The sequence below is a fragment of the Takifugu flavidus genome, chromosome 1 (assembly GCF_003711565.1).
Source record: "Takifugu flavidus isolate HTHZ2018 chromosome 1, ASM371156v2, whole genome shotgun sequence".
NCBI classification, from domain to species: domain Eukaryota; kingdom Metazoa; phylum Chordata; class Actinopteri; order Tetraodontiformes; family Tetraodontidae; genus Takifugu; species Takifugu flavidus.
Window position 1 is genome coordinate 12046338 of NC_079520.1, and position 18676 is coordinate 12065013.

Genomic DNA, 18676 nt, shown 5'->3' on the forward strand with positions numbered 1-18676 from the left:
CCTCGCTCTACGATGAACGACACGCTCCGTAAAGACTACATTTCCCAAAACAGACGCTTGACAGCAACGGCGCCGCTTGTCTGTAGCGCAGCTGCCTAGTGCTAATGACTGAGTGGAAGACTAACATTGGCCGTTGACTGATGTGATAATGGGTGTTTCAGATTTAGAATATGATAAAAATGTCGGTAAGTGAATTGATTGTGTTTTGTGCTCAGATATTCTGCGTATTTTCATGAGTTGCTGGTGGTGGTAAGCTAGCCCACATAACCTAGCTAACAATAACGTTCCTAAAGCATAGCGCGAATACAGACAGGCAGTTATGGCTTATGTTTAAATTGGATTTATCATAGTTACAACGTTAAGATACAAAATCAGTCTCGATTAGAATGTATAAGGCAAATATTCGAAAATCATCACAGCTTGTTTCCCTGCTTAAATCCAGTTGATTTATTGGCTTACTGAAATGACAATGAATTTCTGAATTCCAAATATTACTCACAATAAAACGACAAAGCAAAGACATGCGGTTGTTTGCATCCCATATTTTCATAGTCAGCAAATTATATGAGAGTATTTTTCCTATGCAAACAAGCGCATTAGTTTGCAATGAAACAATCAACATCTTACCACAGTTTGATCCTTTATCGTTTAACAATTATTGGCTGTGTTCAATTCTGCGAGCATGATTTTAAGAAAAACGAGAGTATCTGCAGTGTCACATTAAGGATGTGATTGTGGTCAGGTTTTGTCTGTACTGTATACCCAGCTGCACACTTGTATTTGAACTCAGCTGACTGGTATTTGTTATGTTTAGGTGCTATATTCACTAGCAAAATGACCATGTGGTTTAATCTTCACTTGCATGCATGTTTGAAGGCGCCGTGGTGGATCTTTCAACCCAGGGCATGCAAAAACTGGATCCAAATTTTATCTGTTCTGATGACACACACACTCTCATCCTGGATGGTAATCACATCATGAAACTGGACCATCTAGAAAGGAGCCCAGGACTTCAGCAGGTACTTGGAACTGTTTCAACTTTTGTCACTGTTATAAATAGGTTTTTAGCACAATTGCTTTTGTTTAATGGCTTTTCGTAATTTTTTGTCTTTAGCTTTCTGTAGCCAGTAACCGCTTGGTGAGAATGATGGGGGTGTGTCGACTAACACAGTTGAAAATACTGAACCTTCCCAATAACAGTATTGGCTATATTGAGGGTCTAAGAGATCTCCCACACTTAGAATGGTTAAACTTGTCTGGAAACAACATTAAGGTAGGTTTAAACGAGGTAGCTCTTTCAGTCCACACCCACACACTTTTACTGAGTGTACCTTTTTTGAGTAGGTTATTGAACAGCTCAACAATTGTGTTTCGCTGAAACACTTGGATCTGTCTGACAACAACATCTCAGCAATTGGGGATCTGACCAAACTGCTGTCATTGAAGGTAAGCGTAGCAAACTCTAGGCTCAGAATGAGACTAAGCAAATAATGAATGTTAAATATTCCTTTACAATTCCAGCATCAATTTGTTCAACATTTCTAATGATTTTTCACTCCTCAGACACTTTTGCTCCATGGTAACAGCATTACAACACTTCGCACTGTTCCTGCTCACCTACCTGCCCATTTATCCATCCTCTCTTTGGCAGAAAATGAGATAAGAGATCTTAATGAAGTGAGTAACCTTCCCGTTTAATTGATACTGGATGATTTAAGGTAATTAAATATGTTTTAGCTATAATTAACTGACTCTCTTGATCTCGTTAAAAAGGTGTCATACCTGGCATCTCTCCACAACATAGAGCAGCTCTCCGTTATGAGTAACCCTTGTGTTATGGCTACACCTTCATTACCAGGATTTGATTATCGGCCATATGTCCTAAGTTGGTGCCTGAACTTAAAGGTCCTGGATGGTTATGTGGTGTCACAGAAAGAAGGGTGTGTTGATTTCTGCTGATACATGTTTGTAGTGAAGGGTTAATGAAGTAGCATTAGTGGAAATAAATGAATTACATTTTCATATATACTGTATAATTGTTCAAATTGCAGTCTGAAAGCAGAGTGGCTGTACAGTCACGGGAAAGGACGTTCATACCGACCAGGTCAGCATAGTCAGCTGGTTCACTACCTGGCTACTGTTTGCCCTCTGACATCATCATCAGCTCTCGAGACAGCTGAGAATGCAAAATTGGAGAAGATCCTGAGCAAGCAGAGGTATCCATTTAGACTTACTAAAGGCCCAACTAAACTTCTAAGTGATTAATTCAATAAAAATGTTTAATAAGTTATTTGGCCGTGACATCTTTGGCAGGTTGCATCAAAGGCAACTGTTAGAGGAGACTCGAAGAAGCTGTACCAGCCCTCCGCGCCCAACTCAGCTAGACGTAAAAACCAACAGCTCTCCACAAGGGGGCGCCATAGAGGACAGGAGCGCACAGTCAGCCCAGAAAACAGGTGCTGCTCTGTCAGTCTGTAGAGCTGTTCTTTCCATAACGATCCAGGTTCTAGGCACGACCTGGGTATGTTTTCCCTCACAGTTTTGTTGTTTACTATATTTTTGTGCAGAGCCTGTCGTACAGTTGAACACCTGGGTGGGCACTGATTCTTCACACATGTTATTGCCTGTAGTCGCCAGTACAAGGCTGAGGGATGATCACATCTATTTGGAGGAAGGGCAGGCAGAAGAGGACAAGCAGAGTGGCAGCATCCTTTCCTCAGACTCCATATTTCTCCCTTTTACTCCTGACCTGGATCCACGGATGACCCATTCTGAGAGCGAAGATGAGACAGAGACGTTTGAACCAGATTCTCTGGCTCCAAAGTGGCCAGAAAACCCTGCAGCTAACACAAAAAAGACATATTCTCTTGATATGGTAGAGAACACATTTGAAGGTGAAGTTGTTCCTAGTGCAGCTGTAACAGCGACATCTCCAGAGGTTGGAGATGGCACGCTGAAGACTGATTCAGAAACTAGCCCTGATGTGGGTAACGCAGGGAAAGAACCCCCGATAGACAGTGAAATTGGTGCTGACAAAGCAAGTCTGAAGGAAGCACACAAGGCAGCAATAAAGATCCAGTCGTGGTGGAGGGGACAGCACACCCGTCGTTGTCACCCGGTGGCCAGAGAGGTGCGCAGTGAAATCCGCCTTCACAGGATGCAGGAGCACATTGTCTACCTGTCTGGAAAACTGGATAAGTAAGCGACTGATCTACACAGCCACACAAACAACAGCGCGATGATAAACACTGCTCTGTTTGCAGGGTGCAGCAACAGTATGAGGAAGAGAGATTGAACAGGCTGCTTCAAGAGGAGGCTGTGAAGTTTCTGTGGAAGCAGGTTTGCAGTTATTTATCATCACCAAACATTTTTCTGTGCTACATCATTATTTGAGTCTTATACTTGGTCCCTTATACAACACATAAGGCCACTCTATTATCAAAGCAATAGAAATCTGTAGCTGTAAGGCTGATGATAACACCGCGTGCAGTGGTTGGGAGATGACTTTAGGTCACAAGCTGTTACTTTCTAACACAGAAACCCTGAGGAAAGGTGAGGACAACGTCGTTTGTGGACCGTATAGATGACTGCATTGACATACATCGTTAAGATAGTCAGGTTTTCACTGACTCATGATGAAGTGTCTGAATTAGGGTGCCATCCACAGAGCTGCTGTCATGACTCTGACAAAGAGATTTGATAGATTTCTGATTTTCAGTGTCATTTTTCTCATGTCCTGCGTTTAGCTTCAGTCCATGCATCAGTGGAGAGAGTCTGTGGAGCAGCAGCTGAGCCGCATCACTCAGGCTGTCGCGCCGGTCCCGATGCCACATGCGGCACCATGTGAGGCGGCCCCCCCTGCAGCATGCAGCATGGAAATCCCACCCAGCACAGACATTTCCTACCCAGACTCGGGCTTTCAGTCGACAAGTGGCCAGCACTCAGTGGCGGGGGACAGCTTCCTCAGCAGCGGGACGACCGACTCCCTGAAGACAGTCCGAGCTCTGAGCCCTGTCCCGAGTGGCTTTGCCAGCGATGGCGCCGTTAGCGCAGACTGTAGCTTACTGGAGCAGTACCTCTCCTCCATCCAGCAAAGGGAGGAGGAGGAGGCTGAGGATGCTGCTAGTGACAGAACAGACACTCCGCAGCCCTCTCCACCTCTTCCATCCAACATCAAACACTCAGCCTCCCCACCGCAGGACGCCGGGGACAAAGGGGCAGAAGCTGCACCTACGGAGGAACCAGCTCCGGACGCTGAGGCGACTCTATAGAGACATTTGTGGTCCTGAAAGTCTGGTTGAGACGCACCACTCTTATACTCCAGAGCTGTTTAACTTAATATAAAGCTGTCCCACAGCGCCTATACACAGTCACCTGTGGCTATAACCACTGAGTCTATAACAGATTGAAGACACTATGGGGAGAGTAATTTTACTCCTCTGATTATATTCTGACTTCCTCATTATTTTCTGGAAACATATTTGTTAGGTTTTTATTTTAACAGGATTAATATGTCACTTTTTCTGCCGGTATCCAATAAAAATCAAATATGTGTGATAGAATGCAGTTAACCAGAGTGTAAATGTTGAATAAAGTGTATGTGTATATCTACTACCAGAACACGACCACAGGCGAGCAGCCGACTGTCAATCAGTAATCAAACTGTTTGCTTTATTTTGTGACGTTGCATCTAAATCAAATGTAAATGAATTTGCAGAATTTGATGCTGGTAGTTGTTTTGGACATCCACTGCCTTGACCTTGGTTTCATTTGGGTCACAGACAGAATTGGGTGTGTTGGGTGTGACTGCTGGACGACAGGTGACAAATATAAAATGAGATTATCAAGCGCACCAAAACAACCTCCCACCAACAGGTGGCGCTCTGGCCAATTTAATATCACTGTATGTTGAGACGAGACATTAACTAGTTACAGCCACTTCCTGTTTGAATCTGCCACATGGCCACGCTGGAAAAAAGTAAACACAATTTAGTGGGAGTGTGAAGAAGATCAAAACCTCTTGGAGGAGTTTGTTAAAGCTGTTGTAAAACAGGGCAGTTTTGTGCTCATCGCAGTTCTGCAACACCGTGAAAATATACAGATTAAAGTGGAAGATTTGAGGCCAATTGTGCTTTGATACTCCAAAAGCATATATTTGTTCAGGGCGAGACCACAGGCGTGTTACCTGTGACCTGTGACCCCAAAGATACATTATATGGTATGTTCACGTGTCGGCCACCTCCTCTTTTGTGGTGATGCATCAAATTTCACCTCGTCGCAACAGTGAAACTCCAGCACGAAATTACATGATTCCGAATGCCGGACTTCTCATTCAACACTATTTTCTGTACATCTTGAGACATTTCACAACCCCACCAAATTTCCTCCATGTAGGTAAATCCATATCTCTGAAAACCTGTACGTAGGTGGCGCTGTCGAGCCTGAGACCCATAAAATACAGGCTAATTTTGAGCGCGTTTGGGCCTCAAAAAAGGCAATTTATTTGGAAGAATAATTAAAAATAGTAATGAAATAACAAATGACTACAAAACTGTCGCACCAGTCCGTGAATTATGGATGGATTGAAAGAGACGCTGATATTAACACCATGTCAACATAAATGAAATCAGCAAAACAAGTCAGTTGGAGTAGCTGAGATCTGGTAAGGATCCGTAGAGGATCTGTTGTGTCTTGGTCAACTCCTGACGGAAAAGACAGAGTAGCGATCAGAGAGGGGAGCGACGGGCTTTGACTGGGAAAGAAGAAAAGGAGTTAAAGGAAGAATGAGGATAAAGTGGCCGCTCCGCTGGGACAGAGAGCGAGAGGTGTCGAGGAGACGCAGGTGTCCCACAGGCTGGAACGCTGAAAGTGTTGGAGAGAGAGGGAGGAGTGAAGAGACAAGCATCACACATCACACATCACATCAAGTGTTGAAGAACTGTGATGTGGCTCAGCCATCCTGTTTGGTTATATGAGAAAATAGCAGATATGAGCACTGGATTCAGATCAGTATAGGATGCCTAAACAGAAGCAACTGGCTCTGCCATTATAATCTAGAAACTTTGAGCTCAGCAGTAAAACATCTGATCACATGAGTGTGTTTGCTGCTGAATTTGTTACAATACATGAGTCTTTGTGGAGCCCAGCTCAATGGGGATCTTGGGGAATGAGAGGGCAGACAAGTTAGCAAAGGCAGCAGGTACGAGGAGCACAGTTGAGAGTGAAATTAAGTTATCAGCGGCAGAAGGTGAGAACATTGTGTGGACAATCGCAGCTGAAATGGGAAGCAGGAGTCGATGGGAGGCAACTTTATTCATTACAAGGGAGGGTCAACTGACCGAGGAGAAGGGGAAATAAAAGGAAAGAGCAGGTTCTAAAACCAAGGTTCCGACTCAGGCACAGCAACTCAGGAAACGTTGTGAAGTGATGATGGACGGACAGAAGAAACTGTGAGGTGAAGCACATTTTGAGGTTTGTAGTGTTCAGGCGGGAGGAAAGAGGTTTCTCACCTGTACTGGACTAACAAAAAAATAAGAGGGACGAAATCAGGAGGACCAGTAGGTGGCAGTAATGCAACAACACGGATGCCAACTGCCCTTAAAACCCAAAGAAGAAGAAGAGGAGGAGGAGGAGGAGGAGGAGGAGGAGGAGGAGGAGGAGGAGGAGGAGGAGGAGGAGGAGGAGGAGGAGGAGGAGGAGGAGGAGGAGGAGGAGGAGGAGAAGCTGATGATGCAAGAGGAGAATCTTTCCGAGGATGAGGAGCCAAAAAATGACGAAGGACTAATGGGCGTTGCAGCTCCACAGCCCCCCCTACAGCCGGAGCAGTGTCCGCCGTCCTCTCCTCCTGGACGGGCAAAGCCTCATCCGCCAGCCCCCCGACATCACGCAGGTCTGTCTACGAAAATCAGTGAGTAAAGCGGATAGAACGCGAATAAATGGCGTTAAACTCAGCTACCGGCCACGTTTGGGACATTGATCAATATATATGTATATATATCACCGTCTACCTTAAACGTAGCACCATCATGAAAATGTGGCGAAACATTATAACGTCATGTTAATGTTAAAGCGTATATTTCATTTATAGGAATCATCTATGCATTTAGCTGCTGTGTTTGGTGCTTACTGATCATCTGCAACCGAGCTTGCTGTGCAGATAAAACGATGATATCTGCACACCGGCGCAGCAGAAAAGACAATAAACGGCTCCAAATCCGCCAGCATTGTGTCACACTCTGCTCCAGCCCATGGACTCAGTACTTTTCCAGATTGTCTCTGCTATGCATGACCTTCCAGCATTTACCTGCCTGTTTTCCCGGTACCGACCCTGCCTGTGTACGACCTGCCTGTTCTGCCTGACCCCCGGTAAATGAACTCAGCATCAGTTCATTGCCTGGTTTGTACTGCACTTGGGTCCATCCCATACCCGTCACACATTGTGTGCGTTTGGCTCCCTCATAACCTTAACTTTTAACCTTAACGAGTCTCTTAGTTGTCCGCATGGTAATGTCTCGGCAGCAGCTGAGGAGGACATGATCCTGGACGCAAACGCTACGTCACCATGAGAGACAGAAGGAAGGCACCATGGCACGAACCCTCTGCAAGTGTGTCTTCGTCTTCCTCGTCCTGGCTCTGTCTGGTCTCGTTTTCCTGCTGCACAATATCCACTCTGTGGAGGTGAGGAGGGGCCCCTGCAGCTCTTTACCCCGCTGGTGTCTCCACGGGGGACAGAGAACATGGAATAGAGCAAGAATAAAGGCATTTCGGGGGTCTCTGGGGTCATTTTTCCTCCTCTTTTATGCAGAATCTGACGTACCGCAACATCTCAACGCTCTACCAGAGCAAGCTGCATCCAGCCCAGCTCGCTGCCACCCTGTCTACGTCCTACCACAACCACACCTGTGCCCAGTTGGGTGAGAAACTGTCCCGTGAGGATGAACTGGAGCAGCGCGCTCTGTTGGACTACATCGACTGGCCTGGACCTCCTCCTCGCTCCCGGCCGACCACCCTCCCCTATTCCAGCGACCCCACCCGCAGCCATTTTACCATCCTGCCCAAGGGAGGAAAGAAGTGGTATGTGGGCGACCAGCTGGAGGTCCTGGTCCAAATGCAAGACTTTCACGGCCGTCGTAAACAGTACGGGGGCGACTTCCTGTTAGCTAGGCTGCACTCCCCGGAGCTGGGGGCGGGTGTCGCAGGTAGGGTGCTGGACCACCAGAATGGATTATACTCCGTGTCCCTCCCGCTCCTCTGGTCAGGGCCTGCACAGGTGGAGGTCACGCTGGTGCACCCCAGTGAGGCCGTGGCCGTGCTGCAGCGGCTGAGGAGGGAGCGATCCGATCGGGTGTTTTTCCAGAGCCTGTTCCGCCTGGGCTCCCTGTCTGAAACCACCCTGTGCAACATGTGTCTGCCCCTTGATGAGTACCCCCTCTGCAACTACACGGACCTGCACACGGGGGAGCCGTGGTACTGCTACAAACCCAAGATGCTCAGCTGTGACACCAGGGTCAACCACGCCAAAGGAGGATATCTGAAACGCCTCATCTCCAACAAAGAATCGCTGCTCTTCCAGAGGTGTGTATCCTCAACACCGTTGCCATGGTGCTTGTCATTACAATGCAGTAACTGTAAAATAAATCTACACAGTATCAAACACAAAGACCACCAAGAACAGCTATCGGGAGCTACTTTTCTTTGAGTGTCTCTACAGACACAAAACAAGACATTTGAACATGTTCTTTTGAACTTGAGTTAATCAGTGTGATTATTTATGAGTCACTCTCCTGCTGTCAAGCCAGTGTGGCCACGCCGCATTCCAAAATAATCCCCAGCAAATTTACCAATGAGAAAAACACGTTGAAAGATTTCAAATACTTCTAAACTATATGATTTGAAACTTGTCCTTTGAGTGTAAACGGCTTTGAAGTCTCCTAAATGCTGATCAGGTGAAGGGCTAACTTGTTCCGCTGTGTTTCTTCAATGTGAGCGGTGTGAATCTGAAGGTTCAGGTCCAGGCTTCAGGAGCTGACAGGATCACTGTGCTGCCGCCCAGGAGAGGTGCGCTGCCCCTTCACAGCAACTCTTCATCTGTACGCTATGTGGGTTGTTTATCCCATCTAATCATGTCTTGTTTTTTTGTCGTTTATGTAGATGAGTTAGGAGTCCAGAGTATTAAACCAGAGTCCGTTCAGCTGGTGACATCTGGTTATTACTACCAGAACTCCTGGCGGCCGCTAGATGGCGCCAATATGCATCAGTTCAACGATTCCTCCGCCATCTCTCAGTGTCTGAAGAACAAAGTGATCAACATGTTTGGAGACTCTACAGTCAGACAGTGGTTTGAGTACCTCATTGCTTCCCTACCAGGTTACTGCTTATTACTGAAGTATTTATTTATGATTCAGTTTGATTCGCTTTGTTCTGTAACGGACTTTCATGTCTTCTGCAGAATTAAAGCAGTTGAACCTGCACAGCCCTAAGAACGTCGGGCCTTTCATGGCCGTGGACAGCACCCATAATATTCTGGTGAAGTACCGTTGCCATGGCCCACCCATCCGCTTCTCCAACGTCTCAGCCAGCGAGCTGCGTTACATTTCCAATGAGCTCGACCTGCTTTCTGGAGGGCCCGACACCGTTGTGGTCCTCAGCATTTGGGCCCATTTCAGCACATTTCCGGTGGAGGTGTACATCCGTCGACTCCGTCACATCAGGCGGGCGCTGGTACGACTCTTGAACCGGGAGCCAGGGACTGTGGTGGTGATCCGCTCGGCGAACCTGCAGGTCCTGGACCAGAACGTGAGCCTGTACAACAGCGACTGGTTCTCGCTGCAGCTGGATGAGGTGCTCAAGTCCATGTTCAGCAGACTGGACGTCCTGCTGGTGGACGCCTGGCAGATGAGCCTGGCGCACCACCTTCCTCACGCCCTCCATCCACATCCACCGATCATCAAGAATATGGTCGACTTGGTTTTATCGTACATTTGTCCCGAAAGCAGGAAGAGCTAACAGGAAGAACAGAGGCGATCCCATACAGATGTTTACAGTAAAAATGACTTTGAAGCTCCAAAACATCAGTACCCGTCAAATATGTAACGCAAACTTTAAATATTGTTGTTCTGTTTCATGATTTATATTTGTGTTTAATTGTTTCTAAATTGATGTTGATCTCTTCCATCCAAAAAGCAGATAGCTTTAGGTCAGGGGTCGGCAACCCGCGGCTCTAGAGCCGCATGCGGCTCTTTGGCGCCGCCCTAGTGGCTCCCTGGAACATTTTCAAAAATATGAGAATAGAAATTGTTATAATATAATATGTATAATTTCTGCAGGAGAAAAACGTGACAAACATTCTTAAGTTTCCAATGCTGTAAAAATGTTTATAGTAAATATTTAATTTCAACATCTCATTATAATGGAAGTTAAACTTAAAGCACCATCGTACAGCCGAGTGGTCACGTGGTGCGTCATTCTCTCCAGGATGCGCTGCAGGGAACATAAACATTTCATCATTGTAACTATCTGAGAGACATGTTAATTGAAAAATTCAGTCAATATTTATTTTATAGTTAGTCATAGGTCACGTGTAAGGTTCAGAGGTCGCACCCGTGGCATTGTGGGTGATGCAGTGCAGTAACAGAGCGCCAGCATAGTTTAAAGAAAGTATACACGGCCTTAAAATAATAATTCCGCACGGTCCAAGAGGCGCACACGTTTTCACGGCGTCTGCGGAGGATGGAGAGTTGGGAGTAACACTTTTAAAAAGACATCTGTAGAAACAACTTTAAAACAGTCGTGTATCAGGGTTGATTAAAAAAAACAAGGTTTGACACCAGACTGAGTTAAACAAGAATTTGTTAAATGACTTATTTTAATTTGGTTATTTTGTATCTGTAAATTAAAATATTCAGCTCATTAAACTATTATCTGAACGGCCACACTCTTATTATCATTAGTTAGGTTATTACTATTTAATAAAGGCCAGAGGGGGTGATTTTCTTATGGATTTGTAGAACTGAATGACCAACATTAAATTAGTTTCTTCTACTTTTAGTACAGTATATTTAATATTAAGACCATACTGCATCTCAACTTAACCTTAAGTTACTTGTTATTGGAGTATTACTATTAAAATAGTGTAAAAGAAAAAAGCCATAAATCATTTGTTTTCTTAATTTTATTCCAAAAGTTTCATCTCTTCCCTTTGAAAATGTGTATCTGTCAGTAATAAAGCCTGCCCAGCTGCCTGTTCCCTCCAACTGAACGAAAGAGACGTTTCGGCTGAAACTTTGGCAAAAGCTCGGTACAAAAGCAAACAACACACACCCACACTTATACAAAACCATCCCCACAGCTGTTTCAGTGCAGAACAACAGGAGTGCATGATATGACAACCAGGCTACAGCGTACGCAGCGTGCGTGAGCGGTGATGTCACCAGTTCTCACAGGAAGGAGCGTTCCTGTGAACCGCTCTGAGTCCCTGCTGCAGCCTCGAGGTGAAGGAGTGTAAAGTTACGGAGGCAGTGCTTCTGATCTCTGATACGATGCTCCTTCAACAGACCACAAACCCAATACAGCAACAACAACAACAGAGTCGGCAACAGAAATAAGAAAAAGCTTGCACAGAGTCTCCGATGTCGGTATCTGGATTAGAGTCACCACTATATCTATGACGGGCAGAAACGTTTCTCAAGGAAAATAAAGGAGATAAAGCAAAAAAGCAGAAATTATCGGCCACAGGGGGCGTTGCCACAGCGACATATGGAGGATCAAGATGATGAGCTGGATCACACGTCCTGGACGTTCATGGCGTCCTGAGGCCAGCCGTACACGTCCAGGGTGAAGGAGTCGTAGTCGGGGCTGTAGATGTGCGACAGAACGAACGACTCCTTGTCTTTAGGTTCGGGGTAGACAGAGGCGATGTTGTGTCTGTACGCGTAGCTGATAACCTGGAGAGAGAGACCGAAGGAGACAGATAAGGGACTCCCAGAGATCAGAGGAAAACACTCCCATCGAGCAGTTTATTGGAGAAAATGTCCAGAAAACACACATCAATGTCTCCAGTGGAAGGACCACCTACCTTCATTGCGATCTTGAAGGACACCTCCCTGATGGTGCTGAGGGGGGGGTAGAGGCGTCCCTCTGCCAGGTTCTCCTCTGTTACCATGTCAGCGATGGCCTGAGGCACAAAGATGCAAACTTTTAGGACAAACACGGAGCCCAAATCCCATTCCCATAAAATACGCTAAAATGTGACACCTCTGCTGTGGTCAGGAAAATATCGTCCGATATGTGGCGCACGCCACAGGCTATAATGCCCAGGGCCACTCCAGGGAAGACGTAGGCGTTGTTTCCCTGGCCGGGGTAAAAGGTCCGGCCGTCGGACAGCACCACCTTATCAAAGGGACTTCCACTGGCAAAAATGCCCCGGCCCTGACGGCAGAGGAGGACACAAACATCTGTACACAGCTGCCAACACCTGTGTGATCCTCAGCTTCTGGAGCTTTACCTCGGTGAGGGTGTAGCACTGCTCTGCCGTGCACTCCGCCTTACTGGTAGGGTTGCTCAGGGCGAAGATGATGGGCCTCTCATTGAAGGACGCCATGTCTCTGATGATCTTCTCAGTAAATGCACCAGCAATCGCAGCCACTCCTGTGAACACAGCAGGAGAATCCGTCAACGTTCCCACGGCAACCATCCAAACTCCAGTGAAGACAGAGTTTTTCTCTCTTTTCTGGGATTCAGACTGTTAATCACACATGAAGTTCGTGTTCAGAAAAATCTCACCTACTGTGAGTCTGTGAAGGATAAATTAACAGTGAATTATGTGATCGTGTGAGGAGAATCCTCCATTAGCCCCCCCCCCCCCCCTCCACGTTGCTCTTGAGCATCCAGTAAGACTTGCCTATAATTGCAGTGGGTTTAATGGTGTGGACCACCTCCTCCAGTGTCTTCAGGTGTGGGTGATCATGGGCAAACTCTTCTTTCTCGTGGTTGAGATGGCTTCTTCCCTGAATTCATGAAAATCAAAAACAAAAGAAATTCCGTGTGTGACCGTGTCGCGTGGACCTGTGGGAGCTCTGGAGAAGGACACGCTTTACCTTCACGATGAGCCCCTTGGAGTCCACCATCCAGATCCTCCTGGCAGCCTCTTCTTTACTCAGCCCCTCCTTGGCCATGGCCATGATCAGCAGGTGAGCGATACCCAGAGCAGCCTGACCAAAAGGTGCCATTTAAAATGTGATAAATGTGGATTTAAAGGTTAAAAAGAAGTATCGCTAACCTCGCCTGCCCCCTGGAACACAAACGTGTGCTCCTTGAGTTTGTTCTTTGTGATCTTCAGAGCAGCCAAGACTCCCGCGACAGCGACAGATGCTGTTCCTGAAACAGAAAACATCCAAGAGACCAGCGTTGCTTCTCCCCCTCTTAGTCTAGTTATGGTGATTGTTCTTCCATAGGCAGGTCTGTGTGACTTGCCCTTATTACCCACAATTCTCTGCACTGTAAAGTTAAATGTGCTTCTTTAAAAATGGCATTAATCCGAGAAGTATGCGTACATGATTTACTGCACAGCTAAATTAAAAGAGAAGTCTTAAAGGCACCCGACCCACGGAGTTTTTCCTCTTCCTGAGGCAGAACTGCAGCGGGGCTGGACTGAGAGTGTTTGGGTACCTTGGATGTCATCGTTGAAGGTGCAATAGCGATTCCTGTACTTGTTGAGGATGCGGAAGGCGTTGCTGTTTGCAAAGTCTTCAAACTGAATCAGGCAGTTCATCCCGTACCTGGAGGACAGCGGAGGTGATGAGCCAGACTTCAGCCTGGCCCACGTGCACTGTGGTCACCTGTGGCACTCACTTGTCTGTCACCGCCTGCATGAACTCATCTATGAGGTCGTCGTACTCCTTCCCTCTGATCCTCTTGTGCTTCAGCCCGATATACAGCGGATCATCCAGCAGCGCCTGGACACACGTTTGCCCAATCACCATATTTTAGCTCCTCTTAGAAACGATTCCTGCCACCTTCTGCCCAGGCCACATCAGTGATTTGTCTCACGGTGACCCTGCAGCTCTCTGCGTGCACACACCTGGTTGTCGGTGCCCACGTCCAGCAGCACGGGGAGGCACTGCTGCGGCTGAACGCCGCCACAGGCGGTGTAGAGCGCCAGTTTACCCACAGGAATGCCCATACCATAGCTTCCCAGGTCGCCCAGGCCCAGGATACGCTCCCCGTCCGTCACCACGATGGCCTGAACCAAGTATTGGAAAATTTAGATGTTTTAGATGTGTGTGTGTGTGTGTGTGTAGAAAAGCACCTTGATGTTCTCCTCAGGCCAGGAGTTGAGCACGGTCGCGATGTGACCTCGGTCATGGATGGTGATGAAGAGTCCTCTGTAAACGAGCAGCACAGCACCTTCAGGGTTGTGGGTGAGTTTTCTTGCCTCCCAAAGTCAAACTTGATTCAACATGAGCACAGAGTGAGGAAATTAGGACGTGTAGCTCTCACCGGGGCCTCCTGAAGGCCAGGCCGTACTGCTGACAGGCCAGGCCCACCGTGGGGGTGTACACGATGGGCATGAACTTCTCGATGTCTGAGGTCAACACGCGATAGAAGAGCTTTTCGTTCCTGTCCTGCAGCGTCATCAGCAGGATGTACCTGAAGGAGAGGCGGGTGAGGCTGGTTTGATAAGAGACCGGATCGGCTGCTTCACCATCCGTCCTCTCACTTGTCCAGGGGATTGGTGCGAGTCTCGTAGCTCTTCATCACGCGCAGCACTTGCACGTCCTGCGAGAGGAAGCAGGGCGGCAGCAGGCCGTGGATGCCCAGCTGTAAACGCTCCTCCAGCGTGAAGGCCATCCCCTGCAGGGGGGGGAGAGCCGCCGTTACACGTGCACATCCAATAAATTCCAACAGCCTCCCCGTCAGCGAGTGTGAGGACAGTTGTGATGCATACTTATTGTGACATGCAGAGAGCTTATTTATGAATCAGTTTTGTCTTTTATTAGCAAAAGAAAAGCAGGATGAAGAAACTGAAGCAGACAGGCGGGGGCCAGGCTTAAGCCCGTCTGTTTCCTGCTTCATGCTACTCGTTGTCTTTGCGCCGTCCAGCGAGGAGAGAGGAGCACAACTTTGAATCTATTTATTCTGTCCAATAGTGAGGGGGCCTCCACTCACACCCCCCAGCAGGCTGGACTTCTCTTCCTGCCTCTGGCCTCTCTTGTTTCCTCTTAATTCGTGCACAACAGAGTCAACGCTGGCCTCCATGGAGTCAGTGTGAGCAACTGTGGGTGTGAATTTCCTCACTGGGCTGCTGTCCTGCTATACTACTGTATTTAAACTGTAGCCAGGTGTGATATTGGAGTGTATCTGGTTGCTAAAAGCAACAGCAGGGTGTAGTTATTATGTCTACAGTCTTTCCACTGATATCCAGGACATGTCCCCCTGCCAGAGGTCTTTTAAAGTCACAACTTTGACACACGGACGGCTTGAATAGCAAAGAGGAGACATGAAGACAGTGTGTGGACAAACTTTCAGAACACAGACAAACTTTTAATACAGCAATTCTGTAACTGATAAAGAGAATGATCCTCATTAGGGTGACCCTTGTAATCGTTGGCTCAAGTTCACATTAAGGACACAAACTGAAACTAAAGCTGAATGTGGATGGAGGAATAAACTGCTATAAAATGTTATTAGCCCAAATTATCTGAGAGAATCTTGTCCTTCAAGGAAAAGATAATGTTTTATGACAATGAGCTTATTATAGAGGTTCAAAGGTCGGCGACATCAGATTTGTGAAAAGTGAAACAAGATTTGCATGAGCAATGAGAGTCATCCAGTTCAGTCTGTCAGGCTGCCGTGCTGAAGCTGAAATAGCTGTAATGATTGGGGGAAAGTGTTTAAAACTCCCTCTGATGGTAGAACATCTTTGAGCACAACATGAATTTGAACTTGAGCTGTTTATTCCTCTCTAAACAGAACTCAGCTGGCTCTTTCCTCACAACCGGCCCCTGAGTCAGCACATAAATGCTGACAGAGCAGCAGCGGAGGAAGCCTGACCTCCAATCAGCCGAAATTAAAGCAATAAACTGAGTCAGCGTCACTATCAGTGCTGCAGCGAAAAGACACGCTCCCAGTTACACTACGACTGTGGAAAAATCCACAAAAATAGTGCTGATTACTGGTCCCAGAAGTAGACATTTCAGGATTGGTGCGGACAACAAACAGGACATTTTCTCAACTATAATTATTGAGGGAGGGGGGCACTAAAGTTGCCATTATACTGTTTAGCAAAAGCTGCATAACACATTAAAGGGAAATGCAGATTCCACAGGTGAAGTCAAGCCGCCTCCTGGGGACCTGAACCACAACCCTTCACTCTCTCTGTGTTTAGTTTCATCTACACACGACGGTACTGTGAATATTGGGGGGGGGGGGCGGATTACATGACTGTTCAGAATTGAGGGGGTTTTCCACCTAATACTGGGTGGATGTTCATGCAGGCTGACTTTTGGCACAATCTGTGGGGTAAAAGTAGCAGTTTCACATGACAAAAGAAGGTAGAATTCAGTGTAATATTGCTAATTTCCCAGGTTTATCATGTCCAGAGAGGCAACCTTAAATAAAAGAGTGGAGCCTAAAGGTGCTATTATTCTCTGATTCAGACACTTTAACAGGACACAGATAAATATAATAGAAATAATTCCTGGATCTGAGGATGTCATGGATGCTTCAGCACAATATGCTGCACACACACCACTCCACGTGTGCACCAGCATGTGACACCCAATGCAAGGGTGGCATATTTATAGGTGCACTGTGGACACGGGCCATTACTCCCAGCATGTTTACTGTTTGGTAGCTCCACATGCACCAGTTCACCAACATGTTGGGAATGATACAAAGTACGGTCGCATGATGCACAAGCAATAACTTAATGCACAGGTCATTTTTTATAAAGATGAGCGATGTATCTGCAAATGGGTCACTGCAAATGATTAAATGATGTCATGAATTGTCTGTGGAAACTGTTGTCAAGGGAAAAAAAAGAAAAGGAGGAAAAGCTCAGGAGCCACCAAACCTTGTTCAAATGCGGGTTTCGGGTGATGTCGTAGCCCCGCTTCTTGGTTTTGACGCTTCCTTCGGGGTTGCTCCCGGAATGGCACACCCGGACCGGCTGGACCGGCGCCCCGTCCCGGTGCCACTGCGGGCCGGTCAGCTGCCTGAGCCCGCCCGCGGCCGCCGTGCGCCGGCACAGCGACAGCGCGGCTCTTCCCGGGAGAGAGTTCATGCTTCCTGCGGACACTCAATGTGGGGAAAAACAACACGGTGAAGTACAGACGGTGGCCAAAGTCACCTTCCGTCTCCGCCTCAAAGGACGTGTGCGCCAGAATAAAGAGATGCCTGGAATAGCTCAGCGAGTCTGTCTCCGGTAAACACCCCGCGCCCAGCCTGTGAGCCGAGATTCCTTCACATGGTCGGGGCATGTTCGGGAACAGGCTCTGGTCCAGGCAGACGTTCATCTGAGCAGCTTCTGCTTAAAGACACCCAGTGATGGAGACGCTACCCCCGCTAGCAGCCGTTAGCCCGCTGCTGCCTTTAATGGTAGGTGTAGATGAGCTGGTGCTACCAACGCTAGCTAGGGCGCAGCTAAACCGCAGCTAGCCTTACCAGAGAACGATGGAGACCTGGACCCAGGCTGGATACGAGGCGCCTGTGTTGTGGATCCGGGGATGCTGGAGAGGATCGGCGGCTGTCAGCTGACTACGGCTGCTCGACACTGACACTTGCGCTTCCTCGGTGCGGCGCAAGTCTTCCTCAACCCTCTCCAGCTCCCGGAGCCACCAATCGGACAGCGGGGATTCGCTCCCCCCTCCCCCGGCAGTTCTGCAGGCTCCAGGTTCAGCAAAAGCAATTTCGGACGCACCAGTGTTGTTTTGATTCCGACAGGACACTTGAAACCTTTTTTTTAACGTTTGTGAACAGCGACGGAGCATAATTTTAAATTAAAACGTAACCGCTATTAGGTTTTCCTGCTGTCAGAATTTTTTTTCAATAGCCGAATGTGTTTCAGCGTGATGTTATGTACATCACTAAGTAAAGTAATAATTTAAATGAATAAAAAAAGAAACTTCAGGCCAATAAAAGCAAAAAAGGTGAGGACATGTGGCGACCCCTACTGGACACATCAGTACCTGCACCTGTCTCAGGCTAAAATAACTTCAGCTGTCAGAGGCAGTGCCCTGGGAAAAAGGTTCAAATATATTCCGAAGCACCAATTTTACAGTGATTTTGTGAATGTACAGCATATATACAAGAGTATTTATATTAGCATACATCAAACTACCATCAAGTACAACCTCCCATCTAAGGTTGTAGCTGTAATTTTAACTCCATGTACCGTAAATTGACTTTTCCTTGCACAAACTACAAAAACACGTTTGTACACTTAAATGACCATTTAACCTTTGCACAGCAAACTATTTAAATTAAATACTATTTTTATCAGCAATGTTTATGTTGTAATTTTATTTCTATTTTATTCTATATTTATGTATATATGCTTATAATATGTATTATGTATATATTATATATATGCTTATAACGTTCTAAACGTATTTGTATTTATTCTGATTCTATACTTTGTATAGGTTGCTACTACAATTCAATTTCCCTATGGGGACGA

General features: G+C 46.9%; 3 protein-coding genes across 8 annotated transcripts; 2 read left to right on the plus strand and 1 right to left on the minus strand.

Moving 5' to 3' along the window:
* Positions 1-25: 25 nt before the first annotated feature.
* Positions 26-4719, plus strand: cep97 (centrosomal protein 97). The gene is made up of 11 exons (XM_057037285.1): positions 26-185; positions 877-1019; positions 1115-1273; positions 1345-1446; positions 1564-1677; positions 1774-1940; positions 2052-2216; positions 2314-2456; positions 2568-3198; positions 3264-3339; positions 3747-4719. The coding sequence occupies exons 1-11, from the start codon at positions 149-151 to the stop codon at positions 4269-4271; spliced, it is 2262 nt and encodes a 753-aa protein (XP_056893265.1). The 5' UTR covers positions 26-148; the 3' UTR covers positions 4272-4719.
* Positions 4720-6712: 1993 nt separating this feature from the next.
* Positions 6713-10068, plus strand: nxpe3 (neurexophilin and PC-esterase domain family, member 3). 6 transcript variants are annotated; one of them, XM_057039111.1, is made up of 7 exons: positions 6713-6907; positions 7088-7365; positions 7519-7677; positions 7805-8574; positions 8987-9057; positions 9151-9366; positions 9449-10068. In XM_057039111.1, the coding sequence occupies exons 3-7, from the start codon at positions 7585-7587 to the stop codon at positions 10003-10005; spliced, it is 1707 nt and encodes a 568-aa protein (XP_056895091.1). In that variant the 5' UTR covers positions 6713-6907; positions 7088-7365; positions 7519-7584; the 3' UTR covers positions 10006-10068. The 6 variants fall into 6 exon arrangements, with proteins under 6 accessions (XP_056895091.1, XP_056895082.1, XP_056895073.1 ...); XM_057039102.1 differs by lacking the exon at positions 7088-7365; XM_057039093.1 differs by lacking the exon at positions 7088-7365 and having other exon boundaries at positions 7522-7677.
* Positions 10069-11152: 1084 nt separating this feature from the next.
* On the minus strand, positions 11153-17852 carry me3 (malic enzyme 3, NADP(+)-dependent, mitochondrial). Its single transcript, XM_057039080.1, has 15 exons — positions 17662-17852; positions 17072-17295; positions 14717-14850; positions 14497-14646; positions 14306-14381; positions 14078-14239; positions 13849-13952; positions 13666-13775; positions 13277-13374; positions 13095-13208; positions 12899-13004; positions 12503-12645; positions 12253-12426; positions 12074-12172; positions 11153-11942 (listed from the first exon to the last, which is right to left on the minus strand). Exons 2-15 carry the CDS (start codon positions 17279-17281, stop codon positions 11781-11783), a joined length of 1842 nt encoding a protein of 613 aa, XP_056895060.1. The 5' UTR covers positions 17282-17295; positions 17662-17852; the 3' UTR covers positions 11153-11780.
* Between the last annotated feature and the right edge of the window lie 824 nt (positions 17853-18676).